General features: G+C 41.2%; 1 protein-coding gene across 1 annotated transcript in view; it reads left to right on the top strand.

Annotated features, from left to right (window-relative positions):
* The window catches only part of sipa1l1 (signal-induced proliferation-associated 1 like 1), a 49,136-nt gene extending 30,905 nt beyond the window's left edge, over nt 1-18,231 (top strand). Inside the window, exons 9-23 of the mRNA XM_086061350.1 lie at nt 237-816; nt 2,985-3,083; nt 3,688-3,863; nt 4,039-4,326; nt 4,638-4,787; nt 5,006-5,133; nt 8,622-8,719; nt 10,094-10,593; nt 10,678-10,851; nt 11,867-12,035; nt 12,146-12,380; nt 12,485-12,655; nt 13,253-13,364; nt 13,470-13,548; nt 14,599-18,231. Coding sequence (XP_085917476.1) covers nt 237-816; nt 2,985-3,083; nt 3,688-3,863; nt 4,039-4,326; nt 4,638-4,787; nt 5,006-5,133; nt 8,622-8,719; nt 10,094-10,593; nt 10,678-10,851; nt 11,867-12,035; nt 12,146-12,380; nt 12,485-12,655; nt 13,253-13,364; nt 13,470-13,548; nt 14,599-14,742 — 3,103 coding nt within the window. The 3' untranslated portion in view covers nt 14,743-18,231. The remainder of the gene's footprint in view (nt 1-236; nt 817-2,984; nt 3,084-3,687; nt 3,864-4,038; nt 4,327-4,637; nt 4,788-5,005; nt 5,134-8,621; nt 8,720-10,093; nt 10,594-10,677; nt 10,852-11,866; nt 12,036-12,145; nt 12,381-12,484; nt 12,656-13,252; nt 13,365-13,469; nt 13,549-14,598) is intronic.
* The last annotated feature ends 241 nt before the right edge of the window (nt 18,232-18,472 follow it).

Below are 18,472 nucleotides of genomic sequence, written 5' to 3'. Positions count from 1 at the left end.
GGTATGAAGGGATTACAATAATAAAGAAATCACATGAGGTACCATCACAATAGCCACAGGTTGACGACTGACCAAATGTCCTGCAATGTAGCGTGTTTATCTGCAACCAGTGTTGGATGAGTCTTATGTACCTTAACTTTTTGATATTAGAGCGCTTTTTATGTTGTAGTACAGTTCTCTATCATTGCAGAATGGAATCGTAGTAATAAACTTGTTCCGTTCTCTCCCTTTTATAGCGTGGCTGTCACCCGTTCTAAAGACATGCCTTCATTTGGACCCCCTATCCCAGAGGGGGTGACCTTCCCCAAGTCCTCTGTGTTCCGGGACTTCCTCCTCGCCAAGGTCGTCAATGCGGAGAACGCTGCCCACAAGTCTCACAAGTTCCGCGCCATGGCCACACGAACGCGCCAGGAGTACCTGCGTGACCTGGCCGAGCGACACACCACCAGCACGCCCATTGACCCGTCTGGAAAGTTCCCCTTCATCTCACTGGCCCACAAAAAGAAGGAGAAGAGCCGGCCGTATGCGGGAGCTGAGATGCGCAGCCTCGGGGCGATCACCTGGCTCGTCCACGCGGAAGATCCCGGCACCGGAGGAGAGATCGATGCGCTTCTCGCCGTCTCCAATGATTTTTTCATACTGTTGGACCATGATGTCAAAGCTGTGGTTTTCAACTGTGCCACCAAAGATGTGATTGGCTGGACGCTGAGCAGCCCGGCATCGTTACGGATTTTCTATGAGCGCGGAGAAAGTGTGTCGCTAAGGAGTATCAGTAATAACACGGAGGATTTCAAAGAGGTGCTCAAACGTCTGGAGGTGAGGACTTACACTTAATGAAAATCTAAAAGCTGGTTTTTGTTTTTCGATCTGCTTTGTTGGCGAATCAGAAAAGCCTCTGGCCATACATGACTACTTCTCATTCTTCTTCTACTACTACTATTTATTTTACTAGTCTTTCTACTTCTACCTCATCTACTACTTTTACTATTTATTGTCATTCTATTTCATCTTGTGCTACTACTTCTCTTTTGGTGATTGGCAAATACTTTTGGTGCATTACTGCTATCTTCTTCAGCGAGCTATACAGAAAGTGGCCACTAGCAGTCATTCTTCTTCCTTCTTCTTTCCTCTTCCTTCTTCTTCTTCTTCTCCTCCTTCTTCCGCGTATATACAAGTCACACCTGAGTAGAAGTCGTAGGGCCATCCAAAAAAAGTAAGCTAGCGCTTCACTACCCTGTTTAATACTTCTCATTAGCAGTTTGCTTTTGTTGCTTGACAGATTGGTCGCAAAAAAATACAAGCAATCAAATTGACCACTCAATGGCCCCACTCAAACAGCCTGTCTGCTACTATTGCTGCCTTTTTGTTTGTTTGTTTTGCGACAATGATGGGATTTTGTCTCCTGATTGCACTTTTAGCCATCTTGCGTCTCACTGGTCTATTGAGGGAGTTTCAGAAACACCTCTGGACAACACGCTCCTAATGACTCGTACACCTACACGTACAGAGAAGCCATTCTAGCTCTTCAGAAGCTGTTGCCATGGAAACTGGTTGGGCGGGGGGCAGTGTTGTCTTGTATAATTCCCAGTTCTTTAGAACACATTAATTTGCCCTATCGTCTTACTACCCACACACACGCACTTGTACAGTGCTATTTGATTTAGTGCTAACAAGTGTATCGCTTTTATGTCCCATTTTGTGCATTTGGTGTTCATCTTGAATCATTTAGGCTGCCCTGGAGCAAGAGGACGGCTGGCGAAGTGGCCTTGGGCCACCCACTCCACCGGAGCTTTTATTCTTGTGTCTTTTTCGTAATGGTTTGTCAGAATGTCTTATAAGAATTAGTTTGGGTACAATCAATTTGAACTGATGAATAATTGTGCTGCTCTTTTTGTGGTTAGAATGTGTTATAATTCAGCATGACCGAGCTTTACATATTAAAGAGGATAGTTTCGACAAACATTAACCTTCAACTATCACCGACCATAATCAATAATGCATTAAGGTCAAACTGTGAAATATGTAATGAGGCAATGTGTAACTATTGATGTGTAGAACTGAATGAGTGCGAGGAGTGAAATGGATGCTGGGGGATGGATTTTCTTGCATGCAAGCACCAACCACAGTGGGGGCGGTCAAAAGAAAGCACACGTGTGGGTGAGCCGGAAAAAGGGATAGCAAATAACAGCCGACTCGCACCGAAGTCCCAGTACTGAGGTGTGCGATGAGATGAAGTGAAGAGTGATGCACTTTAACACTGAAAGTGTTAAAAAGGAGTCTACATCTAAGTGGCAGATTGTATATACGTGTTACTACCAGAGTGGAAGAACTACTTTAATGTTGTACTTAAATTACAAGCCTCTTTCAAATAATGAAATGATAGTTGCTTGCTAAACTTTTACCAGAATGTTGGATTCTTAAAAAAAATCTTAAATTCTTAAAAATGAGAATAGGAAGTTTTCACACCGTGTGTGCGCAACAGTACAAATAGTCACTTTTTATACAACTGGACAATGTCTTTATGGTGCAACAATTACTGGATTTTTAATATAGCATTGAATCACTACTTGGTAGCATTTTTTTTTTTTTTTTTTTTTTTTTTTTTTAGGCATGGAATGACACTTTTCATGTGGCATGTGTCTTATGTTTCCATGAAAGCCACTGCCAAGCGTTTGTCAAAAACGACTTCACTTGACACAGCTGGAATCCAGCACTAGCATTTTGAGTTTTCACCAAGCTAGTCACAGCACTGCTTTAAATGTTGAAGATTTCTTGCAAGGTTGTGGGTATTTGAAGAAGCGTGGCTACTTAAAAGCTTATCCTCATACTGCCTGGATGCCACAACATGAAATAGACAAACATGCCAGGTTCATGAATGCTGTCATCTGGTATTTATGTATTTTTTCACCATGATCGGCCTACTTTTCTATTCCATTAGTTTAGTCTTAAAGATCTGTTCATCTCTTTACTTCCCTTATGACCAGTTCCTGACAAAAGGCTACGAGACTTCTGAAATGACGCTCCGTCGAAATGGCCTTGGGCAGCTCGGCTTCCATGTAAATTACGAAGGCATCGTTGCGGAGGTACAGTATTTTTAATTGTCCTTGTCACCATAACGTTTAATTGTCATTGTCAGCAACTCATTCAAACCCAAAATATGTTGGGTTTTTTTTGTCTTGACTTTACTTTGTCCTGCATTCCGCAAAACGTATTTCTACGGTAAAGAAATGTTTTTTTTGTTCTATGCTAGAGCGTACAGAAGGCTTTGATACAGCTTCTGCGTTGAAGAGGTTGCTTAAAGCAATGGTAGTTATTACAAAAAAAAAACGGCCAGCAGGTGGCAGCAAAGTATAAGAGATCAACCAGGGCCATGTTGAAAAAATGCTCTTTCCCCTTCTGGCTATTCAGATTTGTGAATAATGATGAAACCTAGCTATATTATAATGCTAATTGCTGCAAAACGGAAACCGATACATATATACTTTTTTTCCTGATGAAAGAGGAGACTTTAACCTTTCTTTTGGTAGGTTCCATTCTTTTATAGCAATAGAACGGAATATTCTGTGGACCTTGCAAAATCAGTAAAAATCCAGTTAAACAGCCAGGAGCGAAGGGGGTCGCTTCAGTGAAAATGGCTGGGAGTGAATGAGTTAAAAAAACAACACTGTCTGTTACTCTTTGTACAAGGTGGAGCCGTACGGCTACGCGTGGCAGGCAGGGCTGCGCCAGGGAAGTCGGTTGGTGGAAATCTGCAAAGTGTCAGTGGCGACGCTCACTCACGAGCAAATGATCGACCTGCTGCGCACATCGGTGACCGTGCGCGTTTCCATCATCCCGCCACACGATGACGCCACACCACGCAGGTAGTTTAATGGCCAGTCTTATTTATTTATTTATTTATGTATTTTTATTTATTTTTATTTATTTATATGCAGTATTTGTATTTTTTATTTATTTATTCATATATATATATATATATATATATATATATATATATATATATTTATTTACTTGTTTACTTAATTCCACCCACTCCAGGGGCTGTTCCGAGCTCTATCGCATGCCTATGGCGGACTACAAGAGCAGCAGTAACGATAGCGGCTCCTTTGAATACAAGTTCCCCTTCCGCAGCAACAACAACAAGTGGCAGAGGACATCCAGTAGCCCCCAGCAGTCACTGACTGCCTCACCGCAGCCCCACACGCCCAACCGGGCCGTCAGCCTGGGGAGCTCAGTGGGGAAGACCTTGTCAGCTGAGAGGCTCGAGAGGGGCGCAGTCATCCCGCGCAGTGTCAGCAGCGATGGCCGCCCGCTGGACACAAAGAGGTATGATGTCACTTGTATTTAAAATTCTTTCAGAGTAGAAAAATAATGACTGAGAAAAAGGTGACCTTATAGTAGCACAGAATATTTCATTAGATTGTATTTATGTTCCTAAAAGCGAGGCACAGTAATTGTAGACAAAAATCAGTTTCGAACATAGACACGCCAAAGTAATATGTTTTCTTTTCCTGTCTCAATAATCACAGCACATTCTGAGACTTTCCGTGCAAAGAACATTCTCCTAGGTGCATTTCTAATCATAAACGAAGAGTATTTTCCATCCAGACTGTGTGTATGTGTGTTCAATTTCCCAGGATATCTCCAGGCAGCGAGAGCTACAGCTTGGCCTCGTCTCTGGCTCTGGGTCGCTCTCCTCATAATCGCAGCTCTCCCAGTAACCTGTCATGTTCCAGCGACGCTTCCGGCAGCTCGGCTCACTGGAGACAGAAGTCCATGCCTGAGCAGTAAGGAAGATACAGAGCGCGGCTCTCGTTTGATGGCCATATGTGAAGACCGGAAAACTCATTTCATTTACTTTATTAAGATGATTACAGTTAATGCTTAGTATTTGTGTGCTATTTACCTGATTTGTGACACTCAAAAGAGATTTCAGTGGTTTCTTTGTTGGCCAGAGTTTATATGGGGACTAAAAACTTGATTCATGATTGTGCTTATTTGCTAGGTTTGCAGGGAGTCGCCACTCCCCCATGTCCAATGAGAGACAGGTTGTTGGAGAGGGCGCGTCAAGCGGAAAGTCCACTCCCAATTGGTCCCGAATGGAGGAAGGAGCGGTTGAACGAGGGTCAACAGGTGATTTCTTTTTGAGAGCTGTAAATGTGAGTGTGAATGGTTGTCTTTTCGTGTTATGTTGGGGGTGGGGTGGTGTTGAATTATTATTATTTTTTTTAACAAACTCAAAGAATTCTTCAAAAAACAAATTGAGAAATTTTCAAATGTCAGAATAATTACAAAAAAATCAAAAACTGGAAACTCTAAATTTTCCATAGCTGTAAATACAAATTTACATACAATTTAAATACATAATTTTTTTCTTTTATAAATTAAAATCCTTTTTTTTATGTATTATTATTATTATTATTTGTATTTTTTTAAGCAAACCCAAACAATTCTTTGAAAATTGCTGATAATTATTTTATGTTATTATATAGTTTTTATTTTTTACAAAGAACGAGGGGAAAATTGGTTGGGTGTAAATCCCAGTAAAAATCCAAAATGAAAAAGAGAGCATGGAGACACAATACGCCCGTTGAATGTCAGTTTTTATTGACAAGAGAACACAGCTTTGCCTTTTTGGCCTCGGCTCAGCATCTCCATATGCGGCTTTAAAAGTCGATATGCGTGTCCATGTAATAGCCAATGTCTCCAGTTGCATGGGCCTGCTTGTTTGTTTGCAAATGTGCATGGGAATGTGAAGACATCCGACTGTTGGACTGCTGAATTACATGAATTGCAGGGATACTCGGGTTTTTTTTTTTGAATGCATCTTGAAGTGTATGTTTCTTATTCAGCACAGACTTTATCCTCCCCGTTATCAAGCAGTTCAACTGTCCTCCCACTTATGCTCACAGTGAGCTGAAAGTTGCAGGGGGAAAAAATTTGCCGAAAGTGGCAAAGTAATGAGACAAGCAGGCAAGGGAAAGAATGTGGAGAAAGGGAAATGGCAGAACTCTTGCTCACCTGTGTCTTTGACAAGATTTACTAATGGGTTGAGAAAGGAGGGGAAATTCCTCCACTTCGTCTCCCCACAGTTGGCTAACCGACTTCTTGCGTGACGTTCCTTCCCTCCTCCTTTGTCATGTCCTCGCCTACATTTCTATTTGCCTCCCATTCATCTTTTCCCCCTGCATTCATACATCTGCTTTCATTTACTTGCAGACACGTTCCCATAGCTTAGCTTTTGCAAATGCTCTTTATTTTTGTCCGCCATGGTCAGCGGCAGCCACCGAAACTACGGTCCTGTTTGCCACCCCTTTCTGGTTCTCCACTGGACCTTCAATTCAGCGGATTGTTTGCCAGCCTACTTTTGTGTTCTCAACCCGGTTCTGACCCCCTCAATCACATAGAAAAAAAAGCCGTAATCTTTCATTTTGTGGTTTGTTTAAAAGGCTTGTGTCTTTTTTTGGTCAGGGTGGATTGCTTCAAGCTGGATAAGTTCATCCCAGGTCAAATGAAAGTCCAGCTCAGGCTGTGGTTTTGTATTCTACACTTCTTAAGTCCTTCTATGTTGTTGTCTTGTCCCGAAAGGGAAAAGCAATGAGGATGTGGCCTGAACAAAAATAGCACGAGTCGCATAATATACTATAAGCCAAGGTCAAGGTGACATAGTAATAAACTTGGTGAGGATCTGGATGAAGATTTAGGTAGGAATTTATTTTCACTCTTGACACGCTATGGCATCACTAGACCCATCTACCAGCCAATATTGTAATGGCATTACCCTTCCTCCACCATGAATAGGCAACGGCCAATTACCGGTTTGACGATTTTTCTCAAAAAGTTAAGGTTTCAATAACTGCTCATTCCGGATGTCACCGGTAAATGAGCTCTTGTTGTTTTGTCAGATGCCTTTTTGGGAAAACAAAATGGTGCCAGCGCGCGTACTAGTTAGCCCCAAGAACAACATGAGTAGCCCATGGATCTGTTCTTAAAAAAACAGTTCACCACCAGTGCTGGGACACTGTTACTTACTAAGAACAACTAAAATGTCAACATGCATTTATTTGTTTTAAACCTAACATGAAAACTTCTGTACTAAATATTCAATGTGGGATTAAAACATTTTTAATTTCCCCAAATATATATATTTAAGGAAATTTTGGAGCTGTAATTTAGATACAGTGATGTTATATTTTTGTTCATGTAACACCGTCAAAATGTAATATTGGCGGAACTGTGAAAAATGAATTAGCCTACTAGCTAATTTACAGATTAGCTACACTCAATTGAGTAACCATCAAGTTATACTGTATATGGCTTATTTTTATAAAGCATTTGCACAATACTGTATATAATTTATTAATATGTAGCTGTGGTCATTAACTTTGAAGTGTTTGTAAATAGGACTGGGCAATATATAAAAAATGTATCGATATTAGCCCATGCAATATGCATATCGCAATGACATGCAATAAGTTTCATATGGAATTGTTTGCTTTTTTTCTGAATTTGACCAGCCAGACGCAAAATGTGCATCACCACTAAACATTTTGTCATATTCCGAGGGGTTGGTAAAATATTTACAGAGGGCGCCGCACATTTGCGGTTCTGCATCAATGGATTCACCTTTTCGCAGATTTTTATTTTTCAGGGTTTCAGCATTTTTGGAATATTTTTTGGGGGGCGGGGGGGTTAAATTTCATTATCTTTCTTCTCCCAATGGCTGTCAATAGTGCGCGGATGTTGACTAATTTTTGTAACTAATTTAGCTACATCAAATAATATTTTTTTATGAACATCTTACACATACTATAACTGTAAAATTGTCATTTGCATCGTTATTCATGTGAACGTGGTTACTATATGAAGGTTGGATTTCTGATGCGGCCATTGTATTGAATGTGATTTAGGTGTGCCTAATAAAGTGTCCGACTGTATACTAACCTGAAATTCAGTCATGTTAAGATATTTCCAGCAACTTATTTTCCAAAGCAGTAACATCGACTTCATTTGCAGCCAAGCAAGCCAGCAGGCACGCATGTGGCCGGCGTTTCTAATGAGTACAAAAAGCCTCGTGGGCAGCAGTGTGTGCCGAGTAATGCTGAGAGAGATAAGAGAGAGGGTTGTCCGCGTTTGTAAAAAATCATCCCGGTAGATGTTGTGATAACTCCCTCGGCGCTTTCTGTCGTGTTACCATGATCCCGATCGGCCTCCCCTGGAGGTCATATTGCATAAGATGTCGACAATTACACAACAGTCCCAATATTACGCGCTAGTTTTTGCTTCAGCTCGCGCACGCACACGCACGTTCATTCACACAGGACAGCTTGCGCGGAGCAGGCCCAGCAGGCACTGACGAGAGGGACACGTTTTTCTTGTGATGTATGTTGCGTTGGATGACAAGTGATTTGTGTTTTTCTTGATGCAAGCAGCAGAGCCAGAATGGCGAACAGTGTCTTGTGTCGTGAGCATCCTTGTGGTATGTCCGTATGAAAAGTAGCTCACCCACCAACCCCTCTAAATAAAGAAACTGCATAAAAAGGCATCTGGGTGTACCTCAGGGTTTTTTGACCGTCAACCCTGACTGTTTTTTTTTGTTTTGTTTTTTGTACATTTTGCAGAGGCACCAGTCTCTAAATCTGGTCAAGGCTACTCTGGAGGACCCCGCATTCAAAGACAGGAGCAGGTCATCCACCTGTCCCCAAAGAAAGGCAGTCAGGTGGGGTTTTTACACAGATGTCTGTAATCTATTGATATGGAATGTTTTGACATTTCGTGATAACTGCATTTAATCTAGTTTTATATCCCTGTTCCAATGAACAGTACCAAGTTGGAGCCTTTACATTTGCATAACCCAGGACTGCTACATGTGGTTTTAGTACCTGGTCAGCCTTGGTTCCAGTTGATGCGATCTGCTCAGTGGTCGTTTTTTTTTACTTAATTTTAACTTTAGAGTAGGGTTGTCCCGATCTGATTGACATGATTGGAAATCTGAGCCGATCACATGATTTTTCAGATGAGAAGAAAATATCAGATTTTTTTTCATTAAGTAGCCTTAATGAAAAATGTGTGAAGGCCTCGTATGTTATTTAAATTTTTTCCCTCCCATTTTTTGCAGTGTTTCTCCTTTCATATAATTCATGCAATTCACATAAATCCAAGTTCACCATATTCCAAATATTGACGCCACACGGGCTAGTACTTTTCTCATTCAAAATAGTCCGTTTTTCCCAAATTGAAAATTTTTCACCCAAAAAATTCCCCATTCATTCCAATTGGGGCCAAATTTCACCCAATGGTTGGGATTTCTGGTTTATTATTATTATTATTTATATTTTTTTATTTTACTGGCCGTAATGGTCTTACACATGTATGTGTGCAATGGGGACCATAAGGGCAGCAAAAAAATACTCAAGGCCTAATGTCAGGTAGTGACAACAAGGAAAGTGACTTAATTCATACACAAATGGGAATTCACAACTATTAACATTACGTTCCATTTAGGACTACATTTAGAGCATCTTGTCTTGCGTGTGTATTTCGAAGACGTCAGGCTCGCATTGACGGGGTTGCTCCAATCTGTTGGTCATATTGCCAGATATCTGAATCATATCACATTTTCATCCATTTGGAAGAGACCTGATTCTATGTGTCTTTTGAATGCACATTATTCATAATGTGGTATAAATCCAGCCATAGCCAATTAGCTATACTTGGCATGATTTATTTTCAGCTGCTGACATAGTTAATTATAGCATTGATTGTCAGCCAATATACAGTATTTTCTGGACTATAAGGCGCACCTGACTATAAGCCGCAGGTGTTTTAATGTTATCGCACCGGGTTCCCGCTACTTTCTTTTCCATAATGAGGGTGCAAATTGTCTTGCTCTCGTTCTCTCTCCTACTGTATTTGGGCTCACTTGATTTGTTTTGCTCTGCCTGATACGCTTGCGCTTCCTTTATAGTGCCGCACCTTTGTATTAGCCGCATGGTTGAATGCAAGTGAAAAAAGTAGCATCTTATAGTCCAGAAATTACTGTACTCCCATTATTCCTCTTCTAATGTGGCGTCTTTCTTCTTTGTTCTGCTAGTCGGAGGGTCCTTACTCTGGCCACTCCAGCAGTAATACTCTTTCAAGCACAGCTTCCAGCGGGGGCCACAGTGACAGCGACAAATGGTACGAAATGGGGGCCGGCGGAGGCTCCAGCGGGGACCAAGGCGAGCCAGAGCCCAACGGCCTGGGAGGCGGAGGCTACCTCCAAGGCGCCTCGGCCGACAGCGGCATCGACACCAGCTCGTACGGAGCCTCCTCGCACCACAACCACCCGCACTCTCATCACGGTAGCACCACCTCCCTGCTGGCTCCCAGCGGAGGTCGCGAGAGCGGAGGTCGCGAGAGCAGGGATCGTTCGCCGTGGCACAGCCCCACGGAAGGCGGCCGCAGAATGCTGGAGAGGTCGCCCGCAGCTGCAGAGTCCCCAGTTCCTCCAGTAGAAAGGAGCCTCGATAGCACTGGTCGGACTCCTCCTACTCATCTCCTTGTTCGAGACAGCAGCACCTTCAGTCTGAGTGATGGTGGATCTCACTCAAGGTTGGTGTGTTTGTAAAAACACAATCTGGGGGAAATACTTACCTTTGATATTAAAAAAAAAACAAAAAACGATCCACTTTTCAGGCACAGTTCGCCACGGGAAGAGTCCCCTTCAACCACCTCCCCATCATCGCAGTCTTCGGTGTCTCCTGGACCAAAGAGCTTTTACCCTCGCCACGGTGCTCAGTCCAAGTACCTGATAGGATGGAGGAAGCCTGGTTCCACCATCAATTCGGTTGACTTTGGAGATACACGCAAGTAAGGAAGAACTAAGGAATACACATTTTTTGATGAAAAATGTGTGAAGGTCTTGAATGTTATCCCTATTTTTTTTTCCTCCCACTTTTTTGCCGCGTTTCTTCTTCCACATAATTCCTCCAATTCACATCGTTCCAAGTTCATCATATTCCAAATATTGACGCCAAGCGGGCTAGTACTTTTCTCATTCAAAATAGTCCAGTTTTCCCCAAATTGTCAAATTTTTCACCCCCCAAAAATCCCCTAATGATTACTTAGCATTCATTTCCATTGGCACATTCAAAATAAGAAGATTCAGATAGTTCCCATTTGAAATGATTCACTCTTCCCTCAACATTTTTGCCTTAATGAAAAATGTTTGAAGGCCTTGTATGTTATTCCTATTTTTTTTTCACTCTTCCCTCAACATTACTTGACCCTGTCAAACTATCATTCAAAATATTTCGACTTCAACATGTGCAGATCATTGAAGCCATCTCATCAATTACTCCCATTCACAAAATTCACAACATTTTCTGAAGCCTTAAATTCCAAATATTCACATATTCACCTCCAGTTACCACGTACGTATATTGACCGATTCAAACCATTCCAACTTCAACACATTCAGCTGATTCCATGTCATTCCAAGTAATTGCACATTTTTCAATGTTTTTTATTCAGCCTTTAAGACTTTGCATGCAATTTCCCCAGAAATTACAAATGTTTAGTTTACATTTGGCATTAGCGATGCCACCCATAACTTGTTGTTCTAATGATGTAAATCTTTTTTTGACAAGATTATAATATTAAAAAGTTCAAAATGATATTGTACCAGGCCAATATAATGTCCATGTATAAATTCAGAACACCTGATCAACACCAGCATTTTGCTGCTTGTCCACCCCCTCAACCTTCCTTCTGTGCAACTTGATTTCCCCCTTGTGGCTGCAGGCAAAATGACATCATTAATGTGGTAACTGGCCCCAACTTGCCTTATGGCTTTGCCTCCTAATTAACATTTGTGTGATTTCAGGAAATCCCCAGGGGAGAGTGGGATGGAGGGTATTCCGACTCCTGCGGCAAGGCCTTCTTTAAGGGATATGCATTCTCCACAGCCTCATGCCAAGTCTACTATTGAAGAAGATGCGAAAAGGCATCCTGCTAAGGATAGTCCTTTACCACCACGCAGATATAAAGAAAAGGTCATTTACTAGCATCAATGTGGATGTAACCTACAACTAGAATATAAAATGAAAGTTATAGTGGATTTCTTGCTCCATCCTGATCACATAATAAGTACTTTGTTCTCCAGCATGCCCAGAAATCTCCTCCGAGCCAGCCCCCCAGCCGGCGCCGGTCGCTGCATCGCACTCTTTCCGATGAAAGCATCTACCGCGGCCAGCGCCTTCCCTCTCTGACCGACTCGATGATGGAAGCGGCACTCGGCGCCGACGTCCTCTTCAGTTGCTCCACTCTCCCGCGCTCACCCACCACCCGTGGCGTGCCGCTTCGGCGGCCCTCCTACAAGCTGGGAGTCAAACTGCACGGTAAACAGTAATGATAGTCTGGATGCAAAATTTGAGCCGTTGGAACATTTCTAGTCGGAGACAATTGGCGCATGATGCATCATCCTCCTTTCTGTTGTTCGCAGGCGACCTCTCAGCGTCCGACACGTCATTGGTGGATTTGGTGGAGCGTCATCGCGGGCCTCTGCCTCAGGAGTTGATGCCCCTCCCATCGTCTGAGAGGGACAGCCCACTTGAATGGACACACCTTGTGGATGTGGCCAACACCTTTGACAGTGAAAGAACCACACACTATGGTATGTTTGTTTATGTGCTTTTAATCATATGGACAAAAATATTAGCTGTTAACTCATTTGCGTATAAAAACGTTCTATTTAAAAAATAAAAATAAATTTTACTAGAGCATACAAAAGTCTTTGTTGCTGCCTCTGACCTGAAGAGGTCACTTAAAGCAATGGTAGTTATTACAAAAAAATGGCCAGCAGGTGGCGGCAGAGTATAAGAGATCAACCAGGGCCATGTTGCAACAAGCTCTTTTCCCCAGTGTTTTCAATAGGTTTTTGAATAATGATGAAACTTAGCTATATTCTAATGCTAATTGCTGCAAAACGGAAACAGAAAGACTCTAATATTTCTTTTGGTAGGTTACATGTTTTTATAGCAATAGAACACAATATTCTGTGGACCTTACAAAATCAGTCAAAATCCAGTACAACAGCCCGGAGCGAAGGGGGTTGCTTCAGTGGCTGGGAGTAAATGAGTTAACTACCACCTTTTTTTTTTTTTTTCAAAGGAAGCTAATTATTCCGATCATTTTTGTTCAGGCTGTGTTCGTATCAGATTTAAGCTTGGCAAAATGAAAACAACTTTTGAGTGCGTGTGTGTCCTTCCAGTCCAGAGAAGTTACGTGTTTGGGGATTCAAACCACAGAAGCAGCGGCGCGTCCAGTCCTCAGCAGAGCCACATAGAGCTGCAGCCTGCTCCCATGTCCCGCCCTGCATCCAGGTAACTTTTCATTCCTTAATATTACTGCTGGCGTAATTGTGATTAAAAATGTTCCAGTTCATTCTTTAATGGGTCCAACTGTTTTTTTTTTTTTTATCTACACAGTGAGGGCCACCTAGGACTGGAGAGAAAAGTGACCAAGTTAGAGGCCATGGTCAAGATGCTCCAGGAGGACCTGAAAAAGGTGGGCAACAAAACTACACACACGCATTATCACCTTGAGATGATAGCATAGCGCACACGTAATCATAGTGAGTCCCTCCCCCAACCCAGATATCTGTCTGAGTCTGACCTGTGAGACGCAGCATAGTGCCATACACAAAACAGACATAGACATAGAGATAAGATAATCGTCATCAATAATCATAACAATGACTCAAATGTCAGTATGTGGGCACAATAATCCTCCAATGTCTCGCTGAGCGTAAATGCTAGTGCCAGAATTTCCAATCTGTTAAGTGTAGGAGCATTTTAGCTTTTTATTGCGCGGTCACACTCTACGCCAAGTGCAAGTATTCACAATGGAGTGTCACTATAATGCTCCATATGTTGCTGTGTTTTTATTTCCAAACAGTTATTGTGTATATTTAAGGTACACGTGTAGTGAGATCTAATAAATAAGCTGTGAGAGAAAGATAGCTAAGCTATGCTAACGCGGTAGTCCAGCTATAATCACAGTAGATATTTGCATTCAAAGACACTCCTAGGCTATAAATTTAAAATCATAAAATTAAAGCCTTACCTTCATACTAGTTCACTGCCTGCTGTCGGTAACAACCATGTCGAAAGAAAATCATAAACTTAGCACATAATAATAATAATAATCAAATTTTTTAAAATATTTGGGTAAATATATAATTTTTTTCCCCCATCGAACACAATCTATTTTATTTTTTAAACAAAAAATAGAACATTTGGTAAAGAAGAAAATGTGTACCATGTTTCAATAAATAAATAACTGTCATGATTCACATCACTGGTTAACTATTATTTTAAGATTTAGTCATGAATTTCTCAAACGTTGTTCCCTTATCTTGCATACGATAATTTTACTAGCCTCTTTTTAAATTTATACTAATTATATATATATATATATATTTCAATATAATGAGCTAATGCCCATTTTTATTCTTAATCACATTCAAAGCTAATTTTTCCTGCCTGCAATATGCCAACGGATGTTACCCTAAAAAAAGTTGACCAGCATTTGTTTGATCTGTTCCAAAACTCCCAGGAGCGAGACGAGAAGGTGCGGCTTCAAGCTCAGATCAAGCGGCTGTGGGAGGACAACCAGAGGCTTCAGGAAGAGTCTCAGACCTCTGCTGCCAAGCTGAAGAAGTTCACCGAGTGGGTCTTCAACACCATCGACATGAACTGACGCTCGTCCAGTCACGGGACAGGCAATCCCAGTGAAAATCCAACTGGCTGTACACAAGTCACTCCTCTTCCTGTGCTCATTCCGCCCCCTTCTGGAGAGTGGAGGAACCGCCACTTTCACCAACTATTATCCGGTTGAACATAAGCCATTTCCTGACTCGCTGTGATCGCACAGTGGATGTTGACTTTCATCCTTCCTTTTTTTGTCAGCTTGGGTTTATGGAAAGATTTTTTTTTTTTTTTTGTGGCAAATCCAACCCAGCAGAGGTTTAGCTGAGGCATTCAAATGACTTCAGTGGACTTCCTACAACGCACAAGAGAATGTCACAATTCTTGCTGGCCCGACCACTTGCTGTTCACTGGAACACACTCGCGCACACGCATAATGAGCTGCTTCCCCACCAAACTGTGAGGAAGGCTTTTCAAATCCCCTCAACTGGAGAATGAAGATATTTCAGGCTGGATTCTTTTTTTTTTCTTTCTTTTTTTTCTCCCCTGCACAACGCCGATTGTTTTTCAAGCACTCAGCACCGAAGGGAAACGTATTTTTCTTTTTTCTTTTTTTTATGTCAATGTGATTTCCTCCGGGAAGTTGATAACAACCGCCAATCCGTCCTCGACAGCGCAGACCAGCCTCCCCTCCGACAATAGGAATATAGTTAAAAGCCATCGGCAGCCGGTGCCACGCCATAACTTCAAAACTTCTATCTGGAGTGCTTTGCGTCTTTAAAGCAATAGGGAGACGACAGGAGAGAAATCCCCGGAAAGATTTTAAGACGATTCTCGTAAACACAAGTACTGCTACACATGAGCCTCTTTTCTCCTCTTCACTTTCAAGCTGTCAACTTCCTCCTGTGATCAGACATGAGAGAAGACTCCGGAAGAATCTGGAATAGTGGTCATTTGAATATTTTTGGAGGATGAAGGGTTTATTTATTTCCTTGTATTATAATTCCAGTTGATTAGTTGCTCTATTCGTACAGTACAACTGACATCAGTGTTTAGTTTGTCAAGAAGAAGGAAAAAAAAACACTCAGTAACTATATAATTTAATGGCTATCTTTCTTAATCCTGGCGAAAGCCTGACTATCTGCATTTGAATTCTGTATTACGTTGTCGTTTTGTGCTGCTCGAGCCTGCTGTCGTGTTGCTTTCAACGCCCTCTAGTGCAACTACTCATGGTTATTCGACGTGCCAAGTTCGTACAACTTCGTATTTTTCTTCTTGGAACATTCGCCGCGAGGGTTTAAAAAAAAAAAAAAAAAAAAAGAGAAAAGAAATAGTGCTGTATCAGAAGCCAGCTTTGACTGACAATCAAAAGGTTGACGTTTGCATAAAGGGAGATGACCTTTCGGCGCGCTTGTTCGGTTCACTTGTATACTTTCCCTCAGGTGTGTGAACGTGAGGATGCTCGGAAATAAGTTCCAAGGGTATTTATAAGGAAAAATAATTATCTTTGGATACAACATGAAAAAACAACAACAACAACAAGCGTGTATGTGTGTGAGTGCATACATCATAGCGTGAATGTACGTCAGTCTATCCAGCTGTGCCTACAGTCACTTAGGGTCATTTTTCCTCCCAGGATGAGCAGGGGATGTACGTGCCTTTGAAACAGCACCTGGAAAGGGAAACACTCCTCTTCATCTAGTTAAACATACCTGGTGATGCAAACACGCAATTAAAATAAATAAATAAAATATTGTCACACTAAAAATAATTTTGCCAGAGCAAAAAAAAAAAAAGACCGCAGGGATACATGATGGTTTTCTGCAGTCATTTGTAGGATAAAATGTTAATAATAATTTAAAAAATACTTTTCAAAGTGGCCCCATAAGTCTGTATGTCATCTTTCCTCCAAACATCAAAACAAATTATTTCCTTCCCCCAAATTATCTTAGTAACAATGTACACGTGCACTAAACTCTTTGGACATTGAATTTAGTCACGAAAAGTCACAACTGAATGTTTTTATAAGAAGATAAACATGTGTGTTCAACGTAAAAACAAAGTTAAATCAAAGAAAATGTCACTTATCTACGACGGCGTATTATGGTCATCTCGCGAGAATTTCTTTTACGATATTTAAAGTCGCCATCGCGATGACAGATGACGACAGAATCCGGAAGTACGACGACGTCAGTGTAAGCATTAAAGTCAAATTTACCGAAACAAGAATGCACTTAATGCGTTTATTCTGGCCTCACACCTGAGCTCGACGTTACCCGTTGACTTTAAAAGCTGCCACGGATGTCCTACTTAAGTTAAGTACATTACTCGTCAACTGTCATCGCCATGACCACTTTAAATCTCGTCTTATTTTTTTTCTCTCGCTAGGTGAATACACAGTCGTGTTTTCTACTATAAATTATTGTGAGAGGCTCAGGCATTTTAAGTGGAAACAAATGCGTGTGCCTTTTGCATAACAGTCCCATACTTAACCATCTTGCGACACTTAATTTATTCCACTAGGTGTCGGACTTTTACACGAAATGTCGTCTTTAACGTCCACACTTTCCCAAGCTCATCCACAGAATTTCTAATTAATGCATTTCCAACCTGATTGCACATGACTCCTCGGGCATGAATGTAGAAACTAACAGGCCTAAAAATTAACGTGATGTTTACATAACATACAGGTGCATCTAGATCAATTAAAATATAGGAGAACATTCAGCAGATCAATTAACAAAAAGGGAAACTTGAACATTATATCGATAAATAATTTTGTTTCTTATGTATTAGTTGTTCAGAAAAAACAAAGCAGTTGACTGTGTTGTAAATCTTAAGTTTTCATTTTGAAATTGAACTGCTGAAATACAATTTACACAATATTCTAATTTATTGAAACGCACCTGTAGATTTAGCTCCATTCCACTTGTTGAGGTGAGCAAATTAGAAATAAAAATGGTTCTGTTTTAGGAATCACTATACATTATAGGCAGTCTATATTTAAGATGGCAGCACGTTACGGAGAATTGTTTCAGTCATTCAATACTGTGAAACGTAAATAACTGACAAAAATTGAATGCCACAGGCCAAAAATGTCCTACCGTGAAGAATTGGAATTGTCCCAAATGGTCATTATAGGTAATAATCCATTTTTATTGTACATGCAAATTGCTCTTTTTTTTTTTTTTTGTATTCTGAATGAAGAAAGGCTGAGTGATGAAAGTGCGACGTGCAAATGTTTTGCTTGCATCCATCCAAACCACAACATTCAATCTGTTTAACCCACTTATTTGAGTGTGTGTGTGCGTGTTTCAACGTGGATTGCTCAAACCCATTTTGTAAAGAACCTTTGCACATATTTTTGTCAAATAGATGGAGTTTACATATTTTGAAAAAGCGTGCGGGAAGGATCCATTCATTCTGTGCAATCTTTATTGAGATGTGCTTTGCTGCTCTTTAGTTTTGTTTGTTATTGCAGTTTCTGACCAACAGAGGGAGTTGCTCGACTTTTCTTAAAAAAATAATAATAAAAAAGTAGGGGGGGGGGGGGGGGGGGGGATCCCAGTTAGTTTCTTTCCCAAAGCCATCCCGACTGAACAGGTTTGAAAATAATTCTGTATCGATGCTCGTTCCAGCTTGGTCAGTGATTGCAGTAAGAAGGTTTCGACGAGTCATGGTGTGATGTATCATGCGGAACCGTAGAACTTTACAGAATACAAAATGCTGTTTAAATCCTGTGTCTTTTGTCTATGTAAAATGTAAAGGTATGGAAAACAGAC

Source organism: Leptonotus elevatus, chromosome 18, assembly GCF_054856555.1.
Source record: "Leptonotus elevatus isolate MCC_2025b chromosome 18, RoL_Lele_1.0, whole genome shotgun sequence".
NCBI lineage: Eukaryota > Metazoa > Chordata > Actinopteri > Syngnathiformes > Syngnathidae > Leptonotus > Leptonotus elevatus.
This window is presented reverse-complemented; position numbering and strand designations above follow the sequence as displayed.